General features: G+C 43.5%; 1 protein-coding gene across 3 annotated transcripts in view; it reads right to left on the reverse strand.

Annotated features, from left to right (window-relative positions):
- The window catches only part of LOC102572691 (BEN domain-containing protein 5), a 1,452,508-nt gene that overhangs the window by 1,411,211 nt on the left and 17,873 nt on the right, over positions 1 to 23,424 (reverse strand). For all 3 annotated transcript variants that reach the window (XR_009462307.1, XM_059727817.1, XM_059727816.1), the window contains exon 2: positions 10,425 to 10,547. Coding sequence is in view for 2 of the 3 variants with exons in the window: in XM_059727817.1 (XP_059583800.1) it covers positions 10,425 to 10,547 (123 nt within the window). In the remaining variant the exon portion in view is untranslated. The remainder of the gene's footprint in view (positions 1 to 10,424; positions 10,548 to 23,424) is intronic.

Raw genomic sequence — 23,424 nt, forward strand, 5'->3', positions numbered from 1 at the left:
TGTATGGACTGTCCCACAGGAGTGCAGGGGGGCTCCCCAGCACGTGTGGCAGCAGACCTGGAAATGGACCAGAAGTACTTCCAGTCCACTTCCAGGTCCAGCGGGGAGCGTGCTGGGAGCCCCCCCCCGTGCATCCTCCCATCTCAGCGACTGGTGCCCCCTGGGTCTGGGGGGAAGCACCCAGGATCCCCCCGTGGCCAATCACTGAGCCAGAGGGGTGCGGGGGGGAGCACTGGCACTCTCCCTGGCAGACCCAGAAGTGGACGTGGCTGAGCATGTGGCGGACCCAGCACTCCTGTGAGACACTTGATGAGCCCCAGCATCACAGTGTTCACAAGCCATGCCTGCTACCTCAAGGTATGTAGAAAAAAAACTTTTAAAGCAGAGTCAATATCCGAATCACTGATTCTCCAAATCAGCATTGAACCTTCAGGTTCGGATTCAGCCCAGTCGAATCAGGGACAGTGATCTGAATCAACAAATCGAATCACTGTCCCTGATTCAGGCCAAATCCGAAATGAATCATGCCCACTTCGCACACCCCTGATAGATACATACACACATACACACACACACACACGTGGAAGGACTCAATTTCAGAAAACATTTTGGTAACTGAAGCCTACAATAATCTGATAATCCTATGTACAAATTCAGTCTCCTAATTTTGCAATAACAAAAACGCAGATCATGCCATCAGTTTTAAGCAGAAATCCCCATTAAAAACAATGGTAAAGTATAAACCAGAATCATAGAAAGTTAAGGTTGGAAGGAACATCAGGAGGTCACATCTAGTCTAACCCCTGCTCAAAGCAGGACCAGCCCCAACTAAATCATTCCAGCCAGGATTTTGTCAAGCCAGACCTTAAAAACCTTCAAGGATGGAGATTCCACCACCTTTCTAGAAAACCCATTCCAGTGCTTTACCACCCTCCAAGTGAGAAAGTTTTTCCTAATATCCAACCTAAACTTCCCTCGCAGCAACGTGAGCCCGTTGCTCCTTGTTCTGTTATCTTTCACCACTGAGAACAGTCTAGTTCCACCCTCTTTGTAACCACTCTTCAGATAGTTGAAGGCTGCTATTAAATCCCCCCTCAGTCTTCTCTTCTGCTGACTAAATAAGCCCAGTTCCCTCAGTCTCTCTTCATAAGTCATGTGCTCCAGCCCCTGAACCATTTTCACTGCCCTCTGCTGGACTCTCTCCAATTTGTCCACGTCCTTTCTGTAGTGGGGGGCCCAAAACGGGACACAATACTCCAGGTGTAGCCTCGCCAGCGCAGAATAAAGGGGAAGAATCACTTTCCTTGATCTGCTGACAACACCATTACTAATGCAGCCCAGGATGCCATTAGCCTTCTTGAGAACAAGGGCACACTGCTGGCTCACATTCATCTTATTATCCACTATAAGCCCCAGGTCTCTCTCTGCAGAGCTGCTGCTTAGCCAGTTGATCCTAAGCCTATACCAGTGCATGGGATTCTTCTGTCTTAAGTGCAGAACTTTGCATTTGTCCTTGCTGAGTTTCATGAGACTTCTTTTGGCCCAATCCTCCAATTTGCCTATATCACTCTGAATCCTAGCCCTACCCTCCAGCATATCTACTACTCCCTGCAGCTTGTTGTCGTCCTTGAACTTGCTGACTGTAATGCATCCTATTTTCCAGCTTGTTATTGAAGATATTGTAAAAAACCTGCCCCAGGACTGACTCCTGGGACACTGCACTTGATACCAGCTGCTAACTAGACCTCAAGCCATTGATCACTATCCATTAAGCCCAACAATCCAGCCAGCTTTCTATCCATGTTACAGTCCCCGTACGTCCTTAACATGCTTGCAAGAATGCTGTGGGAGATTGTATGAAAAGCCTTGCCTAATTCAAGTTATAGCATGTCCACTGCTTTTCACACATCCACAGGGTCAGTCAGGTTGGTTAGGCATGACTTGCTCTTGGTGAATCCTGACCACTTTCTTCTCCTCCAAGTTCTTAGAAATGGATTCCTTGAGCATCTGCTCCATGATTTTTCTGGGGACTGAGGTGAGGCTGACTGGTCTATAGTTCCGTGGATCCTCCTTCTTCCCTTTCTTAAAAGATGGGCACTATTATTATTTGTATTATATTATAGACAACATATAAGACAGAGGTCTCAAAAGATAATAAAGCATTCTCTTAACAACCTTTCTGTTGAAGTGTTACATATCTTGGCATGATTCCAACAATTGGGTAAATTTATTTTCTTTTGAGATGTAAGAAGAGCTTATTTGTTTTAACATGTAATTTTGAAAGGTCTTTGGGTTCTATTATAAGTTCTAGATTTTTGCATTACAAGTTCTGAATATTTCTCTCATCACTATTGAAAATACAAAAGCTATTCCATGACAGTGAAAGAAAAATATATCAACATTTTATGGTAAAGCTCAAAGGCCAATTGTTTGTGGATTGCAGCCTCAATGAAGTAAATGGTGTTGTGCTCAATGACTGCAAGTCTAAGCTTCACACAAAGATTTTCTGAAGTATGTTAACTTGCTTTTGAATTAGAGAAAAGTATTTAAAAGTTTAACAAAAATTATATAAATGTACTTATAAAAGCCACATGAGATCACTTAATACAATGTAGATTATAACTTGCTCCAACTGATTAATATCATTTGCATTTCATCAGCATTGCACTTTTATCAGGCTGTTAACACAAAATGTGCAAGTCAGTAAACTTCCTGTAGAACAAGAAGAGACTTACCAATTTTTGTCAGTTTTTTCCACCATAAGGTGGTGGTAAATCAGTCAACATAATGAAATCAGATCTACAGTAATTAAAGGTTGAATCTGAAATTTTACAAAACTTTGTTTAATGATGACCTCTTGAACACAGACCACATTGAACAAATTACCCAATCTTAACATTTTTGTCATAAAAAATGAGAATTCATCCAAAGGATGGAAAATTTAATGACTCTTGGCACAGTTCCACTTGATGATTGAAAAGAGAGTAGAAGCAGACAGCAGTTTCATTTTTAATTTCAAGAAACACATTATTTCTTTAACATTTAAAGAGCATCAGAGGAGATTAACAAGCACAAATGCATATTTTGAAAAAGCTCTTGAAAAGTCTCTGCATTTAACATTATGAAAGCTTTTGCATCAAGGCTGGGATATGTGTACTTGTGTGAGCCAACTTCACTCTCTCAACTTTCAGAAAAGATCCTAAAAGGAAAAATGCTAAAATAAAACCATAGGCAGACAGTGTTCTTTGGGTAAATGTGATATCTTTTATTAGACCAACTAAATAGCTGGAAACATTGTTCTTTGCAAGCTTTTGTACACAAACACACTTCTTCAGGCATAGCGTGAGTCTGCTGCTGTTTTGTGATCTCCTGGATAGAAGAGAAGCCAATATGAAAAATGCAGGTCTGTGAAAATGCAAATGGGTGGCAGTGAGGATCACAGGCCATGGGAGACAATAGGTGTGAGACAGGTAGGTGGGGGAGGAAAAAGGAAGAATGTCGACCTGGTGATAAATGTAGCTGGTACAATGTGGAGAGGTTACTGGGATTATCAGATAGCAGGCAGGTTATAATGTGTCATAATCCAATGTCTGTATTTAGTCCATGATTTTTTGTATTCAGTAGATTTATGAAGTGAAGTTCGTAGGCTCGTCTATGAAAGGTGTTTTGTAAATTACCTTTGAGGATTACACCCCCAAAATAAAACCGTACCATTTTAACATTGTTCCTGATTCCTGGAAATCAATTTCTAACTTTGTTCAGACTTAGCTAGAACTATGCTGGGATCAAGTATATGGGGGTCCTTCTCTGTTGCCTGTTATGGCCCTCTCCTGAGTTTTGAGAACTACTTCCATAATGTTTTAAGCATTTTACATTATATAGTCACTAGCTGAAAAACAGAAACACTCCTGCTACCAGGGACTAGACACAGGATACCCCCCTCACCAAAAGTGTCATAACCACTCATCTTAAAGGCATGCTCTCGCTTGCTGGCCCTATGACACTTAAATTTTTGACTACTCATAGTCCAGATTCAACAAAAAGGAGAGAGAACGTCCTCACCTAGCCTATTCAATATCTTGGTGCTAGGGCACCCTCTTGGACAAGTACTCCAATTAGAGTACACTTAGGAGGTTACAGCTAGGATCCAGCATGTCCTGGATAGACTGGAAAAGTGGTCCACAATCACCAGATTAAATTTAACAAGGAAAAATGATGAGTTCTGCACTTGGGACAGAATATACAAACAAACACTGGGGAATGGCTGGCTAAGATGCATTACTGGAGAGTAGGACCTGGGGGTTACAGTATACCATATGCTGAATATGAGCCAACAATCTGCTCATGTTGCAAAAAAAAAAAAGCCAACAGGTTTGTATTAACAGAAGTGTCACTTGAAAACCAAGGAAAGTTATTTTTTTACTCTGGCACTGGAAAAGCCTCATCTGGAGTACTATGTTCAATTTGGGCCCCATACATCAAGAAAATCCATTGCATCCAATTCTGGGCTCCAGAATTCAAGAAGGATGTTGAGAAGCTTGAGAGAGTCCAGAGGAGAGCCACGCGCATGAGCGGAGGAAAGAGAATAGGCCTTATGAAGAGAGACTGAGAGCCATGGGACTCTTCAGCCTGGAAAAATGCAGGCTCAGGGGGGACCTGGTGGCTGCTTATAAGTACATAAGGGGTGTCCATCAGGATCTAGGGGAATGTCTATTCACCAGAGCGCCCCAAGGAAAAACAAAGACCAATGGTCATAAACTCCTCCAAGACCATTTGATGCTGGACATAAGAAAAAATTTCTTTACTGTCCAAGCCCCCAAGACCTGGAATAGACTCCCTCCAGAAGTGGTGCAGGTACCTACCCTGCACGCATTCAAGAAACGTTTGGATGCTTATCTTGCTGGGATCCTTTGACCCTAGCTGACTTCCTGCCCCTGGGGCAGGGGGCTGGACTTGATGATCTTCAAGGTCCCTTCCAGCCCTAACATCTATGAAATCTATGAAAAATGTAAACAGATAAGAAAGAAAAATGCAGAGACCTGGATTTGATAATGAGTCTTTAAATACCAGCAGGGCAGTTATAAAGATGGAGATGGGCTTTTCACTGTGGCTGTACAGGACAGAACTGGGAACACTGACCTCCATCTTCAGCAGAGGAAATGTAGGTTGAAGATTAGAAGGACCTTTCTGACTAAGAAGGTGGTCAACTATTGGAACAGACTACTTAGAGAAATTGTGGACTCTCCATTCTTGGAAATTTTTAGGGGCAAGTTAGACAGGCACTTGACTGAGAGAGTTGAATCAGGGATGATCCTGCCTTGTACAGGGGGCTAAAATAGATGATGTCATGAAGTCTCCTTCAGCCCTATTTTCCTACAATCATAACTGGACTATTGGGGAAAATGTGGAGCTGAGCAGGGAACAGGCTCTCCAGCAGGCAGTCCCCAGGGGGAGTAATGTCCCAGCCCTGGCCAAGAGACAACTGTCTCCTGGCTGGGTGCTCCCTGCCAGCCCCTGAGCTACTACCCAGGAGGGTCCTGAAGTTCCCCCTGGTGGCAGCAGGGGCCCACTGCAGGGCCCCTGATAGAGCAGTTTGCAGGTATTAACAGCAAATCTGCTCCCACTTCTCTACACTTGTAGATGCCTGCCTGGGACCATCTACTCATGAGTATTTTACTCGCGAGTAAACTGCCACTGGATCTAGTGCACTTGTAAACACACCCAGGAACACCTAAGCAATCTAACTCAAATTTTTGAGCATGTTCAGAAGTCCTAGCATAGATGCCCTGGGAATTCTGCAGTATAATGGAGGCACCAAATGAATTTAGTTGCCTAATGGGTTTTTGTGGCTGTAGGCAATGCAACACAATAAATCATTCTTTGGAACCTAGGTACCAAAACTTCACCTAAGCCTCATGCAGGCTTAGACAACCAATCTCGGCCTGCCCCCAGAAACACAACTCAAATGTTCTCAAGAAAAATATACGTACATCCAAATCCTCTCTTAAGCTCAGGAAAGACCAGCTGGTGAACAGAAGTGAATCTATCAGTACCTATTCCCTAGGAACTTTGTCCCTGTGCACCCATCTTGTCCCAGGTAGAGTGAAAGGGAAATACTGGTAAAACATTACAATAAATCAGCTCCAAATTGATCATTTAATGTATTAGTAGAGGGGAAAAGAGAGAAACTATAGTTCACTGAAATATTCATTTTCATCTAATCTGTAGGCCTTCAAAAGTGACAGTTGTTTTATTTTAGCTGATCATACACAAAGATAACTATACATCTGTTTTTCACTGAAATTATTTCCTGGCTTCCAGTGAAATTGGTATCTTTCTAAAATTACCTTATGGAGCATAAACAATCATAAAATGGCACCAGGAAATCTGTATGCCAGCTGATCTATAGCCACTGCCGTACAGTGCACACACAATAAATATCTGTTTGCCCTTTTGGAAGAATCCTGGTTTGGATTGTGGGAGGTCAAGCTAAAATTTCTGTTCCAACACAGTCTTTCTGTGCAACTTTGTTAAAGTTCCTCAGTCTCACTGCCTCAGTTCCCTAGACAAAAATGGAATAATAGCACTTCCCTACTGCACAGAGAAATTGAAAAATAAATACAGTACAGATGGTCTGTTTTAGGTACCAATTTTGCCTGCATCACCATAGTATTGAAATACCTTACAAAGAAAGAGCTCTACCAGTATTCTCCATTTTAAGTAAATGGAGTTTCTCACAGCAAAAGAATCTGTCAGAACAAACTTATTCAATAATGGCAAGCCAACTTTGTTTTTGATCTACGTGAATAATATGGCTGTGTAGCTCAATGAACTGTAATACCAATTCTTACAAAGTTAACATCCTTTTCTGTTCTGGAAAGTTCTCTTCCCTTCTCTCCCTTGTCTTGCAAAATCATATTATATTTATTATTTAATAAAATATTTAATACATCCTTAAAAAGGCACAGAATTTGCAAAGGACCTGTAGTATTTTAGAGGTAATGGGGAATCTCAGGTTTCACACACATGCTTTTATTTAACAGTAAACCAATGATATATGAAATATGATTCAGTCTGACTCAGAATCCCTAAACTCCATCTTTCTCCATGTCTCTACTTAGCCATTTCCTGTTAGATACATGGTAGGCAAGTGACTCTCAGCCACAATGCCACAGCACTGCGGGGTGCCATGAGATCCTCTAAAGGCTGCCACAAGGTGCCATGCACTGTTAGGTATACAAACATCTAGGCTAGGCACAGATATTCAAAAAGCCAGAGCCTGAATTGATTCAATCTTTGCAGGTCAGTCTAACCTGCGTGGATTGCACCAATTTGCAAGTGAACAGACATTCTCAAAATGCAGGCGCATGCCTGTAGTGGCTTGGGCCAGGAGTCAAGGGTGCTAAAGCAGCCCTTGGCTGCAGGGAAGCTGTGCTAGGGGGACACGGCCAGCCCTGGCAGTAACCTCAAGTAAATTGGCCAGGAAGGGGATTTAATTCCCCCCTCTCTGTCCCACCAGCATGGACTTGAGCTGGAGTACACCAGGTGCTCCCAGCTCATTGCTGCAGCAGCAGAGCCAGGATCATGGGCAAACACAGGCCGGCATGGCCCCTGAGGCAGAGGGGGCAGAGAGGAGGGTTATTCCCCCCTCTAACCCTATTGCCCCCATGGGACCACAACCAGGGTATAACTGACCTGATCGCCACCTGCTCCCTGAATGAGGTGGACAATGGGATAAGCCCTCTCCTGCCCCCTCGCCTAGGGGACCCTGCTGGTGAGCGGGAGTCAGAGCTGCCACGGACTGCAATGAGCAATGGCACCAGGGCTTGGAGGAGGCCATAGCCTCAGAAGCTCCCCTAGAGCTGCTGCCACCGCTCATCTGAGGCAGCTCTCCCTGGACCGCTCACAGCACAGCCCCCCGCTGGAAAGAGACTCATGGTCCAGGATACCATGACACAGTCTGCAGCCCCCATCAGGGTTGCTCCCCCTCAGTGCTCCACGGGTGGGGGCAGGGCCAGAGGCCAGCCAGCATGGCCCCTTACATGGGGGGCAAGGTCGGGGGTTATTCTCCCCTCTGACTGCAGGGGACTGCAGTGGGGTCTGCTTGAACCAACTGCCACTACAGGGAGTGCAGTGGGATAAGCCCTCTCCTGCCCCCTCCACCAGATGCCGGAGGGAGGGGAAAGAACACCCCCTGCCCCCCCCCATGGGGGACATGAAGGCCAGCCTCTGGCCCCGCCTGCCCCGAGAGTGGCAAGGCAGGGAGCAACCTGATGGGGGGCAGCAGCCCCTGTTGTAGTGTCCAGGACCATGAGCCTCTTCCAGGGGGAGGCACTGTGGGCAGGGGGAGGGGCAGGGTTGGGGTTGGGGCAGGGAAAGCTGCCACAGATGAGCAGCAGTGGCACTGGGGGGGGGGGTGCTCACGGGGCTATGGCCCCCTCCAAGCCCCAGAGCTGCTGCTCATCACAGTCCATGGCAACTCTAACCCCTGCTTGTGCCCCCATGCTGGGAAGAGGCTTGTGCTCCCCGAACACCAGGACAGGGGCTACTGCCTCATCAGGGTCCTGCCCCCTCGTGGCTCCAGCAGTAGGGTCATGGGCCCGGCCAGAGGCTAGCTTGAGGGCCCCTTAGGCAAGGGAGCAAGGAGGGGCCTTATTCCACACTCCCTCTGGCATCTGGCAGAGTGGGGAAGACTCTGGTCCACATCCAACCATTCACCCCCTACAAGGAGAATACTTGATGATGCTCCATTGATGGAAAGAGACACAAGATTTTACCACAGTCAACAATCAGCTGGAGTATCGTATCCTGTAATCAGTTAATATGTATGGACTACCTTGGACCAGAAAAATTGTTCCAAACAATCACTGGACTGACATATAATAAAAAATGGACTGTAAAATCAGAAATCTGACACACATGACTTGCAAATAAGCTGTATACAATGTTATGCAGTATTGCTATTGTCAAGGAGAAAGAGTAAATGAAGGTAGTGATAGTACTGCTTATATTTTGGGAGTGTCCAGAAGTGTCAAACAGGATCAGAGTCCCATTGTGTTACATTATGCGCAAACACTATTACTAATATTATCTGCCCTCCAAAAGGTAAATCAAACTGTATTGTCACAATCCATACACAGAATATGAAGATACTGTTTAAAGTTACCTTTTTCAATAATTATTTATGTTGAAAAGTATTTTTAATTCTATTGTTCAAAAACTGGAAATAAGTACTCATCTAATGACCCACATCTTCATTTTACAGAAAAATTGCTAAATGATTGCATTTTTCATCTTAGCTAATTGTTTAGTTTCATAAATTATACTAACTTTTTCTGATTCAGGAATCATAAAATCATAACCGAGAACAGGTCAAGATTAATAAATATATCAAGTTATTAAATATAGTATTTAAACATTTTCTCAGCCTTCATAGTTATAGTTTATAGTTTAACAATAGGACATTCTTTATTATTCACTACCATCATTTTCAACTTTTATACACTATAATCAAGGGATGTAATAACTCAATTTTATATTTATCTAAAAGCTGGCAGCCAGTATTCCACCCTGAGGGACCTAATTCTTCATAAAAAGCTCATTTTATGAGGCACTGTAGTACTTTTGGCATTACCAGCACCTCTCACACAAACCACACTGGAAACCATAGCTCATTCTGCCAAATGCCTTTTGTACATATGGTGTTTAACAGTGCTTTGTGTATTTATTAAGCTAGCAATAATAGATTTAAGCAATATATGTAACAAAATTTTAAAACATTATGAAATACATAAAAAACCATGAATTAAGCTAAAATTAGTCTTTAAACCAATACTCTAAATATAACATTTGTAAAAATAGTTCATCTTTTAGAGTCCCAGGGTTGAATCCTAAACCCACAGCAACAGCAAAGGTTCCACTAATCTAAATAGAGCTGGCTCAGGCTACAACAACCTGAAACAAGCCATATAGTTAAAGATAATCTGTCATAGTTTGCAAGATGCTAAGGACATTCCTGGAGATACTTGGCACTTCTAAAGATTGGTCGCTTCTTGAAATGTGAGGTAACCAGTGAGAGACAAGGAGAGAGAGAGAGATCCTAAACTGTTTCGTACCAAAGCATTAATTTAAAGATTTGGGTGAAATCCTACTGATCATGAACCTGATGTCAAGTTGCTGAAACCAGTGGGAGGCTTTCCACCAATTACAACAGACTTCAGATCCACTGAAATCTCATTAACATGAGTAGTCTTCATTGACTTCAGTGAACAGCCTTATTGAAGTCAATTAAAATATACACATCAGCAAATTAAGAAGCATTAAATATATTTTTTTTTAATTAGGAGAAAATGTATTTTTTAGGCAAAGGCAGAGTAATATTGTAAAGGTTAGTGCATTATATACAAAACACTGAAGGTACTTACCACTTTCAAAACAAGCATCAAATATAAGATGTCCTTTTTTAGGTTGTCCACAGTAACCAGGTGGAAGAACAGCATATTTGCTTACATTCCCTGCTATGATATCATCACTTCCTATGTCACTACCTGTTGCAATAAAAAAAAAAAATGCCAGAATTAAACAGAAAACAAAACTATTAAAACAGATTGAGGGATCCCCCTTGCCCTGTAGCTTTTGCATGTTCAATAACTGTGAATATGCACACACATAATTACATGTGAACTATGCTTTAAAAGACAGAACACAGATACACAAAATATTTGCTACTTAATAATATCATTTATTAAAGTTCCTAATATTAACAGGCCCCACCAGAAAGTAGATTTAAACTTCTGTTCAAAGAAACTAAAAAACTATTAATGCATGCTGCTCCCCAAATTCTCCCCTCGGCCCCCCCACCTCCTTTCTAGCCCATGAAGTCCACACACTGGTACTGTCAGGTACACATGTTTCAGTGCAACTTCCAGGCAGCCTCAGAAACCAAGTCCTCCCTGAGCACATCTACATGAGATGCTAACTGCACAGCAGCCGGATACTACTGCACAATAATGTCACGTAACAAAAACTGTGACATGACACTTCTGCACAGTAGTATTAAGCTAATGCACAGAAGCATCACCACAAAGCCATTTGCCGCTATTACTGCGCAGTAACTCAGATTACTGCGCATTTATTTAGTACTTGCCGTAGATTCAGACCATAGCTTACTGCACTGTAAGGTGGAAGAATTCACTGTAGAAAAGCTTTGAGTTTCTATGAATACCATTAAGAGAACAACTTTGTGGTACCACTTTTTACAGTGAAATTAATATGTAAAGAGGTGAAACTGCATGTGGCAGCAACTGGGAAAGGCATAAGAAAAATAACCTACTGAAACAAGCTGGTTTCTAAGCCATGGTGTTGGTTTTTTTATTATAGCTACATGTTCCTGGACAAGTTATGATCATCTATCCTTAGGTGTGGCAACGAGTGTGGCAATGAGGCTCCCCGACTAGCCACAGTGCTAGTTTTCCCACTTGCCTTTGGGCACGCCACCTACCTGACTCACGTGCCATGCCTTGTTCTTAATTAATTACGAAGTTAATTAAGGCAGGAGGCTGCCCATTCTTGCCCCGATGCCGGGGGGCGCTATCTGCAGCTCCGATTCTCCCCTACACCGCAGCCCAAGCCTCACAGATGGCATCCACAGATGTTAATCTCACCAGCCCCACACTGGGCCCCAGAATCCTCCACTCCGGGCCCCCAACTGGATCCCTCCACTCAGGAAGCTTACTCCGCTTCATTCAAGCTACCTAGCTCCCTGAAACCATTTCCCCTCTCAGGCATGGTCCCCCCCAGGACCTCTGGCCACACAGGCCCTGGCCTCACCTCCAAAGCCAGTCAGGACCCCAGGCCCTCAGCTCTGGGCGTCCCTCACGGTGGGCCCTGGCCATTCTGGTCCTGGCCCCAGCACTGACCAGTCGAGGGTACTCTACATTAGACCCCTGAGCCTCTAGCCCTACTCTCTCTCCTGGGTCCGCCTTCCGGCCCTACTAAGGGTTAACCCACCCAGTTGTGGGAGCTGGGGTAACTCACACGACTGGTGCTCCAGGGTCTCACAGGGACTCTCACTCAACCCCAAGCATGTCATTGTGCTATATATATATATATCTATATCTATATATATATAGATATAGATATATATATATATATATATATATATATAGATATATATATATATATAGAGAGAGAGAGAGAGAGAGAGAGAGTTATATATATATATATATAAATCTACTGGGCTCTCAGCACTCTGGTTTCCCACCACCCCTTCACTGGGGTTCCTCGTCTCTGCCCCCTACTGCACACCGCCACCTCACTTGGGGCCACAGGGCTTCCCTCCCCGGTGGGCTCAGGTGGCCGTAGCCGTGCCTGGCCCCAGCTTCCTTTCCTCAGGGTCTTGCACCCCACAGGACTCAGGTGGCTTCAGCCGTGCCTAGCCCCCACTCTCCCTCCTCAGGGTGTTGAACCCCACAGGACTCAGGTGGCCGTAGCCACGCCTGGCCCCAACTATCTCCAGTGTTACGTGACCCTCCCGAAGGTGAGGGCTAGGGTTAAGGCACCCTTACCTGCCTTTCACGGGGGTGATAACTGGCCTGGCATTTCCTGGGGGCTCCCGCACCACTGAGCGGCCCACCAGCCCACCCACTCCCAGCAGGGTGCAGTTTTAGATCATGCCCAGGACTATAAGCCTCCAAACCATCCTCTATACCTCCTCCCTTACCTCCAGGAATGATACATGAAGCCTTGCAGCCAGGCGATGTTGCTGCCTGCCCTGCCAGCAGCGAACTGCCCTGTTTAAATGGGCGGCCAGAGATCTAAAATGGCCACCGCAATCAAGCACCTGCTGGCTGCTTGGCTCCAGTCTTAAAGTGGCAGGCACCAACAGTGCCCTGTCACACACCTTCCCCCTTAAAATGGTGCCTGGGGAAGGTTTTCCCTGCTACTCCTCCAAACCAGACTCCCCTCAGAGCCTGTGAGAGCCCTCAAATGGTGAGCACCCCCCAAAGGTGCTCTGCCACACACCTCCCCCCTTTGAATGACATTCAGGGGGGCTTCACTTGGCTGCCTTCCCTGCTGGCTTTGTCCCAGCCTACTGCAGCCCCTGCCATGCGGTGAGCATCCCAAAGGTGCTCCGCCATACTACATAAGTTACTTACGTGTATCTATACCTGTGAAGTCATTGATAATCTATCAAAAGCCAAAAGCTTCTTGCCTTTCCTTCTCTTCCACCCTCAACCCAGGAGCAGGTGAAAAGTGGCTAGGTTTTCTTGTCACTAGTCTGCCATTTTTTCTATAAGAGATCATCTTCCTTCAATGAGACAACATATTGTGAACTTGTTTGACTTTGAGGTTAACATTATACATCCTTTCTTACATTATTCCTGTCAACCTTAATGGACACTCTGGACCCTTTTAGTATTGGGCTCTCCGGAAGTTAACTGCCAGCGCTCCTAAAGAAATCTGTCATCCAAGCATATTTGATTTTACGTTTTTTAACTACCTGCAGTTCATCTATATTTAAGTTAATTTTACATTAAATATATCAAAAATCTCATTAAGAACTCTATTAGTGATACTGTTAAATGGTCCTTGTTCCTCTACATAATGTTTCCCTAAATTTGTAGAGACATTTGGACAATAGTATTCTACTGTTTCATGCTTAATAGATGGGAGATTTTATGCTTTTTCCTTTTTTTCTACCATTTTTCCCTTTCTTGCTTCTTCTCTTATGCACTCTCCTGTAAATTTTATTTTGCTTTACCCTATTTATAAACTTGTGAGACTATGTAATTTAGAATGCTTATTTACAACAAAACCTAGTTCTTCAATTTCCTGTCATCTACTGAAATCCCATATGTATTGTATCCCCCAAATCCCTTGTATTTATTCCCTTACTATTTAAATAATGTTATTGCGTATAAAAGGGGAAAAAAAGGTTTTATGCTGTTAGATTTATTCATTCCATTTTGAATTATTTTGCATCAACCAAAACATTTTTAAAAGCATATAAAATTATAAAAAATGCTATATGCAGATTTGACTTCTGGGAAAGATATAACCGAAAATTCTGACTTTTGTGCATTTTAATTCCCACATTCTTCTGCAATTTATTTTCTTGATTTTGTCCCTTAAAAGGGAAAAAAGAACAGAATACTGAAATAAACCAATGAACATCAAGGATGAAGTACTGTTTTTTTGCTTTTTCGCAACAAAATCAATACGGGACAGTTAGTATCGAAACAATCTCGCCGTAAGCAAATTTTGACGACAGTTTTTCTTTGATGCAAGTATTGAACACATTGGCACAACATTAAATTGTGCTGCTTTAGGCATTCCTATTGCGGCATGCAACATGTTTGCTTCTAATCGAAGCACAACTGGGAATTTTGGTGCTCCGAGCAGGGCAGGTGGTGCCGAGGTGGGAAGGGAGGAGTGGTCGCACCAAAAGCTGGAGTGTGGGTGGGAGGGTGCTGAGTAGGGGAAAGTCTTCCCAGGGACTCAAAAGCTCCCAGCTGCTGCTGCCACAACAGTCTCCCCTCCCATCAGAGCCAGCTACATCAGCTCCCTGCATAGCAGCAGCTGTTCCTGCTGCCAGAGCTGTGCAGGATCCCCCCTGGGCCACCCTTCTGCAACCCACTTGAAATGAGCGCCCAGGGCTAGTGCCCTGCTCGCCCACCCCTAGCCATGCTACCGGTTTCCAAACACAGTGGTGGGAAAACAAAATGGTATTTTTCATCTGCAGGAATAAAAAAGAAAGAAAACAAGAAAATGTTTGTTATATCTTCTAATGAAAGAAATAAATCATTTCTATGCTAATATAATGACTAGGTCATTCTCTTCACACCGCCTCAATTTTTTTTAAGCAGCGCTGCTGCTGTTTGGACAACAAATATTTAACAACAGAAAAATTATTTTTTATGTCAGAGAAAACTAAAAGAAATATGTATATCTTTAAATGCAGACAGCACATGATGAAATAATGTGATGATAATATCTTATTTCACTCTGATAAATAGGCCTACAGAGGCTTCTAGAAATAGACTTTTGGTCTGTACTGATTTTTTGACATTTAAATGGGTTATGGGGATGATGAATGTGACATAAAGCTCAATTTGTTTTATTTTTATATTGAAAACTATTTCACACAAATGTTACAAGCAATTCATATTGGCCCTGAATGATGAAAACAGCTTATTAATTAAAACTGACCTTTTCATACAAAAATGTATTCTACCTCTTAAGCCAAAACACCTTAGTCAAGGTAACAAATTATAGCAATGTATTAATGACACCACAACTAAAGGATCTGTCAGTTGTTCCATTATATACCCATATTTTCTAAAGTTTATAAATCCTGGATTAAAAAAAATATATCCAGGCTAACCTTTGGCATCTAAGTTCCTACCCTGGAAAGAAATATGGTTCTCTTTCCAGGGTACAGAAGCTAAGGAAGACAAAACACTAGAATTTACATCTATTCTTCCATTATCATCACTCAAAAAACCCCAAAGATTGATGTTTATAAATGTTGCATGCTATTATTTCTGCTCAGAAACTATTAGTATTTGCAACTAGAGGTTATTTTGTTTTAGGCTGAATTACTAACCATAAACAACAACTCTGATGCATTTATGTATTTTTGCTTTGTATATAACATGACTAAATATTTAGGGTTACTATACCCTACAGAGCTGAGCAGCACATATTATTTCCTCTAAGATCAATAATCCATAGCTAAAAATAAAAGGCTAGACTTTGTACCTTGAAAGGGAGCAAGAGGAAGTAAAGAAGCAAGTCCTATGAGGATGACTAGGACAAACCTCCTGGGTAAAGGCTCAAAAGTAAGAACAGGAACTGTATCCTTAATACTCCTACAAGGAAACAACTGGGCTCAAAGTGAGGAGCAGAGGCAGCTCTGGCTCCCTCTCCATGTGTTGGCCAACAAACTTAGGAAATCTGTCTCAAAGACCTGATGTACCACACTCCCTCCCTTCAAGGGAAAAGGGATACACGCTACCCCTGCTTAGCACTCTTAATTGGTTCCTGAAAAAACAAGCGTTAAGTGAAACGAGCATTAAGCAAAACCAAAAGTATTTGATGACCCAAGATGGCAACCACAATTGTTTTTAATGACCCAAGATGGCAACCGCGAGCATCATAATGAAACTTGCTGAGCGCTAAGTGAAACCAGGTATCAATTTAAAATAAGCGTTATAGCAAAATAGTGCTAAACGAAACAGCATTAAGCAGGGGTTGCCTGTATTCCAGAGGAATTGCACCTCAGGACAATGCCTCCTACTCCTATTCCTAGTACAATCCCAAACTCAAGAGTAAGGCTAATGCCTTTATGTAGCTTGTAGTACACAGATATTTTATAAGTCTTAATTAATGCTTGATCCAGTGTTTTGAACATTAGAATTAGAATCCAGTGTTTTGAAAATTTACCTTTGATGTAGACTATCTTGAATTATTCTCAACTGCATTTTAGTCTCTGTAATTAATGCCATTGTATTTATATACAGTGGGTGCATCTACACATGCAATTTACTGCAGTTGACAAATTAGCTCTGCAGTAAAATGTCACTGTCTACACATGCGCCCATATTAGGGCACAGCAAATTAATTAAATCTACTGTAGGATAATACTATCCTACAGCAGAGTCTTTTAGTGTGCCGAACCGCACGTATAGATGGTGACCAGGGCTGGCTGAGGCATGAGGGTGCTACAGTGCAGAGGCTGCCTGCCAGCTAGCCCTACACTGGAGCACCCTCGTGCCCCAGCCAGCCCCTCCACAGCACTCTGAGCTGGGGCAGAGCAGCCCCAGGCTGGCAGGCTGACCCCACAAGCTTCCTGCCAGCCAAGAGCTGCTCTGCTTCAGCTCTATGTGCTGCAGTCCTGGGTGCACACTGCACCCAGCACAAACTGTGTTTAATTCTGCATGGTAATTGCACATGTAGATGCACCCAGTGGGCACGTCCAGACAAGCACAGCCGTGCAGTATGCACACCATGAATGTGTCTGCAGTGCCACATACCACACAGTCAGATGTTCTCCACACTGCAAGAGTGTGCTGCCTGTGTGCACACTGTTCTGGGTTTTTCCCCCCATGTTTTTTTGATGCCTGGATATTTTACAAGTCTTAAGAATTAATGCTTGATTCAGTGTTTTGAAAACTAACCTTTGATGTACTTTGACGTATACTATCTTGAATTATTCTCATCTACATTTTAGTCTCTGTAATTAATGCATGCACGGGCAGTACACACCGCTGAGAAGCGGAGCCAGGCTTCCCGAAGCTGTACTCCACTGCCAGCCAGGCTCCGCCCAGCAGGATCACCGCTGCTGCAGCCCTGGGAGGCCCCCCAGAACCCCTGGTCAGGCTGCTGGGGCCAGCACAGTACTGGCCCCAGCCTCCTCTACCACCCCCAGAGTAACTTGCAATGCACCAAAGCATGTGTGGTATGGGTATTCCCTGGGAACAAGAAGCTGCAGCCCAAGGTGCGCCGCTGTTACTTGTCCCTGGGGAACTAAGCGTTCATGCTCATCTGGATGCAGCCACTATGTCTACATTACGTTGCTGCTGATCACCTGCCATGCCATCTTTTAAAGAGCATGATGTTGTACTACAGATGTACTCTGCACTGCTATGTGGCAGATCTACATAGATTCCTAGTCCCAGTCTCATGCTTCCCTGGTTAGTTGATATTGGGAGCGTCAGAGAACATGTACTTTCATCGAATGAAACAGTGAGTGTATTATACTGAATACTGACGCCTCTGACCTGTTAGCAAGTTCTAAAAGGAGTCCTGACCAAACCTTCTTGACTAGACGACACGCACATGATCAGAAGGCAAGAGAACAGGCCTTATGAAGAGAGGCTGAGAGTCATGAGACTCTTCAGCCTGGAAAAGCGCAGGCTCAGGGATGACCTGGTGGCAGCTCATAAGTATATAAGGGGTGTGCATCAGGATCTGGGGGAGCGCCTGTTCACCAGAGCACCCTTTGGGATGACAAGGTCCAACAGTCATAAACTCCTCCAAGACTGCTTTAGGCTGGACATAAGGAAAAACTTCTTTAGGCCTGGAATAGACTCCCTCCAGAAGTGGTGCAAGCACCTGCTCTGGACTATTTTAAGAAATGTTTGGACACTTATCTTGCCAGGGTGATCTGACCCCAGCTGACTTCCTGCCCCTGGGGCAAGGGACTGGACTCAATGATCTTCCGAGGTCCCTTCCAGCCCTAATGTCTATGAAATCTATGAAGCATGGCTAGATCACAAAACATCATGGGGAAGATGAAAAACACTTCAGCTCAGATGCAAGATAAACTGGAAGGAAAGCATGATAACCAAAGTTCCTACTGCACTTCATTCTCAGGGAGCTTGTGACCTTGCTTTTGAAAGTGCTGCTGGATAAAATGGAAACCCAGCAAATCCAAAACAGGAACTTCTAAGAGGCCACTTCCTAGGATTGGTAAATGGAGAAACTAAGAATGAGGCATTTACCTGGAGCAAACTACAGCATGGCAGCTGTGTACAAATGTGCATTTCAAGGGAAGACATTGAAAATGTGAGAAAATTGGCTCTGATTCATTTGAGGCAAATTGCCATACCTGGGACAGGGCTAAATGGCTTCTAGGGGCTATGCTATACATTGAGGTAGGTAGTTTTTAAAAACAGCAGCGTTTCTAGAGGCAGCTGCCTCCTCAACAAATATAGCTAATCTCTGAATAAGGTAGACAAGAAACCGGCTGCCAGATGTGACAAACTTTAGACTCCATGGAGTTAGCAGCTAGAGGCAATGGTCATAGTGCATTAGGGAGAAGACAAACCTGGCTGCATCATTCTCAGTTAAAGCAGACATATAAAAATAAGGAAACAATTTGCCAGGAAAAGCTCCACTGCACTTACTTAGTAACCAGACTTCCTGAACACAAAACCAAAACAGACAATCAGAGGTGGAAAGAGCATAAAGAGGTGGGAAGGATAACATAAAGTGCTGAGCCCTGAAGGAGTCCATCTCTGAATAACAACTCACAGAGGCAGAGGCATTCCATCCCATTCAAATTTATGAACAAAATGAGGGCATTTTTATTACAGATTAGAGCTTTGATTAGAGCGAGGAAAACAGAGTTGCTGCTGCTGCTCCATATCTGCCCTTTTCCTACACTGTGCTCAGCAGAAAAGAAATGTTCCCCCCCATGTTGCATGTTAGTCCCACCTGCTCTGCAAGGTCAAACAAGTCCTTCTGCAGTGCTCTGCCCAGATGTGGTGATAATAGACAAATTCACTTCAGCTCCAGTTGTTACTTCCTCCCATGAACATTGCCTGCCTTGTCTCTCTTCAAACTGATTTTGTTCAAGGTGAATTCTCTAGTTTGGGTCAAATGGCTCTGCAAAGGGAATGAGCTCAAATGCCAAAAAAAAAAACCCGACAATTCTCCCTCCAAATCCATAAAACAGACTGTTGTGGACCATGGAATATTCTAATAGGTTTCCTATGAATTAAAGACCGGAAAACAGTCACCTAGTGCAAGTAGTGTAGGCAAAAGCTTACAGACTTTGAGACCCAGCCATAACACCAGACACACCTTCTGCCTTTACTAATTAATCATTCAGCCAGGTCCGTTGGTTGCTCCTACGCATAAAATTTCCCACCTGAACACCTGACAGGCCACTGAGGTGTTTGGAAGCAGTATAGACTTGTTACCAGGGTAGAGGACCGGCACACTAAAGAGGCCAGGGTCCTTTTCCCAACTCTGACATTGGCCAGCCAGATATCAGGCAAGTCACTGCACTCAGGCTTCCTACCTGTAAAATGGAAATAACGAATACAGGCAAACATACATTTTAGCTACTTTAAACAAGGCAGAGTGAAGGGAGTTGCTGCAACATCAGCTGTTTTCATCTGTCTTCATGATCCTGTAGTGATAGAAGTGAGCTAAATCACCTTAATTTTAATCCTGAATGAAGCAAAATTCAAGCTGGAGCAGTTTTGCTATACCAGCATCACTACAGAATCATGCAGACATAGTTGCTTTGTAAAAGTCTATACAAGTATCCTGCAATATTGATACCATTATTATATATTAGTATTGATACAATTATTAATTCTGCCTATATCCAATTGTACTTGCCTCCTTTGCAAATCATTTTGGGATCTCCTGCGCAAACAACTCTAAGAGCTAGGTGGCATTAATCTTATTAATAATAAACACAAAAAAAGCTTTTGAAAAAACAAAAGTGCAACTGTAAAATTGTTTTTGAAATAGGTTGGCACATTCTAATCCAGAAAGCATTCTGCCTCTGTTTTTAACTGGCACATTAAATCATCTTCCCATCATTGCAACACTAGCTACCAAAACAAAAAATATCTAATTTTGGTTGAAGAAATGCAATGCATTCTATCTGGTTTTCTACAACATGAGGCTGATGCATATAACTTCTTCATTATGAACACGGTTATCCACCTACCAAACTCAAATTCTTTGTAACCACCTTCAGGGTCCTTCATATGTAGAATTTTGAGCTTCAAACACGTTATAACAAACTTCCCACTGGGAACTAGGCTGAGGACAAATTTAGGCAAACTGACACATGTTACTCTAGTTCAGACCCAAGAGAAAAATTGAGATAAAAGTACAGATAGTCACTTTGTGGTCTGTGGCAGGCACAATACAGATGGTTCTCTTTGTCAAATTGAACATACGGCACTTCGCAACCCAGGTAAGTGCTCAGGCATCATCCCTCCCCCAGAAAGATTAAGTAAATGAGTCACTATGCAATTACCTAAATTAATGAATCTGACCAGAAAGGAGAATCTTGCCAAGTCTACATATATTTCCTCATAGGATTTAGCTGTACAGCTAAACTTCCAGCCAGCTCAACCGTTTGTTTCAGCTACTTCCACATTTTAGGAACATCTGGCTACACAAAAATGTCACATTCAACCTGACCTTAAATCAAATGAATGTAGTGTTTTCAGAACAGAAATACAGTAGTGGAAAAATGCAAAATAAGCTGCATGATATTGTAGCAAACTCTCAAAACACATGGCACAAAAACAATTTCAGCAAGTGTATTGTGGCTGTCTTAAACTTAAAGGCTACATCCAGATGAGCATGGTGCCACAAACATCTCATGCAGGCTTTCCCTGTGCAACTACTTTGCAGCACAGGGGGTTTTCTTGACCCCAGGAGATCCCGGGGTCAAAAAAAACCCATGCCAAAAAAAAAAAATTTAAAAAAGCAGGGTGGTGCACGTGGCAGCAGCACATACTGCTCAAAACCGGAGCCAGGCTAGCCACAGCCACGCTCTGGCTGGGGGCCAGGCTCCCTGCTGAAGGAGCACCAGAGCTGCAGCTCCCCAAAGACCCAGGCCCTAGGCCACAGCCTCCTCCTACCCCACGCGGAGTAACCTGCCACACGCTGGAGCGCATGTGGCACAGGCATTCCCGGGGGAAAAGTAGAAGTGGCACGAGGTGTGCCACTGCTACTTGTCCTTGGGAAAACACATGTTCCCACTCGTAGGGACGTGCCCAAAAAAACTACTGAAAAGAAAGTTTACAATAAATGCTATTACAGTACACCCTTTTCTGACCCCGCTTACTTTTGAGGCCTAGGCACTGAGAATCTCTACCTGATATTAGCTTCTGTAGGCGTTGCCACACAATTAGAACTCCTCTCCCTTTATTTTGAGCAATGAATAAATAAACCCAAATGCAAGTCATTATCCTAGTCACTTCCTTGTCAAATATGACTAGATTACCTTCTGAGATAATTAAAAGTTATAATTCTGTAATCAAATGCATTTAAAAATGTAAGAAAGGCTAGCTGAATCAGATAGTTGGTTAAGGGATGTGTGATTTTTTTTCTTGGAAGGTAGCAGTTCAAATTAAAAATTAACAAAAGTCATTACCACCTGATAACTATAAGGGTGGACTACATAAAATAAGTCAGTATGCTTTATAAACAGGTATTCCCCCCCCATAAAAAACCCGTAATTGTTAACCATTGCACCAAGTCTTCATAACCTTTAGAAAAGCTACAGGGCTGAATGGCATGGAAATTACCAAAAGTAAAAGTAATACTGAAGTTCCCAAACTTTATGAATCTGATGTTGTTGCATAAATTTTGATCTCAGCGAAGGTTCTGCAAAAATGTTGATACGATTTAGGAAGAATAAGACACAATGCCTACTGGTATAACTTGGAAATAGCTAGTTGTATGATGCGCAGGCAGAGGCAGATCCAAGGGGGCATGGTGGTGTGATAACACCCCACTTCTGTCACTGCTGTCCCTGGCCCCTGGGCCAGCAGGTGGGACAGGAAGTGGGGAGGACCCAGTCCCTACCACCACTGTCCTCACCTAACCCAGGCATGGGAAGAGCCCCACAGCTGCACCTTACCCACTCCAGCAGGTGGGCTCCAGGCAGTAACACTGAGGGGTGCTGGGCTTGGCTGTGGAGAGTGGCAGTGGTGGGTGGGTGGGTTGCCTCCTTCTGCACCAGCAACCTGCCACAACCTCCCAAAATGCTCCCCACTAGCTGGGGAGCAGGTGCTGGAAGGAGGAACCTACCCACTGTTGCCTCTTTCCCCAGCTGACACAGATGCAGAAAGAGCCCCAGAGCTGCTCCCTTGGCCAGCAGGGCATGGTTGGGAGGCAAACAAGGAGCAGGTGCTGAAAAAAGAAACTTGTATTCCTGCCTGACTGAAGCAGGCTTGTCCCTGCCCACCTTCCTACCAACCACAGAGCCCCAGGCACTTTTCCCCCACCTCTGCCATGTGCCACACCTGTTTTAGTAAATCCACCTAAGTGTGCAGGTGGAGAGGAAGATATTTCTCTTTCCTTCTTTATCATTTTTCTTCAAAGGATGTTATTTCTACAAAGGCTACATGCAGCAGATACTTTTATTGTCATAACAGATTTCCTTGGACAATACACTACATGTTTTGGGGGGTTTTGGGAGGAAGGGGAAGAGAAGGGTTAAGAGGTATATATGGGGTTCACTGATTCTAGCTCCTTTAAATATATATTCCAGCCTTCCTAGCCAGATTCACTGAAGCAAAGGTATATAGGATTCCTGATCCTAAAAGATGGAAATGACCAAAATATGTTTCGACAGAGCTCAGTAAGTAAAAATGATAAAACAACCCTTGCTCCTTTTACAAGACTCTGCCTTCTTTGACCTCTTCAGTGGATTGTTGATCATTAGAGAAGAAAACTTGTTTAAGATTAGCATTAAGAGAGTGCAAAATAAACTGTAAAAAGTATTGAAGCCCGCATGGCATACATGTATATTTCCTGTAACAAAGCATTATGTAGCAGGTCTCGTGTGAAGCAGCAGTTGCTATAGTAGCAATGCTTTTTTTAATGAAAAACTGATAGAGCAACAGAATAAAACAAGCAAATTGTAAATGGCTCTGT

Source organism: Alligator mississippiensis, chromosome 5 (genome assembly GCF_030867095.1).
Source record: "Alligator mississippiensis isolate rAllMis1 chromosome 5, rAllMis1, whole genome shotgun sequence".
Taxonomy (NCBI): domain Eukaryota; kingdom Metazoa; phylum Chordata; order Crocodylia; family Alligatoridae; genus Alligator; species Alligator mississippiensis.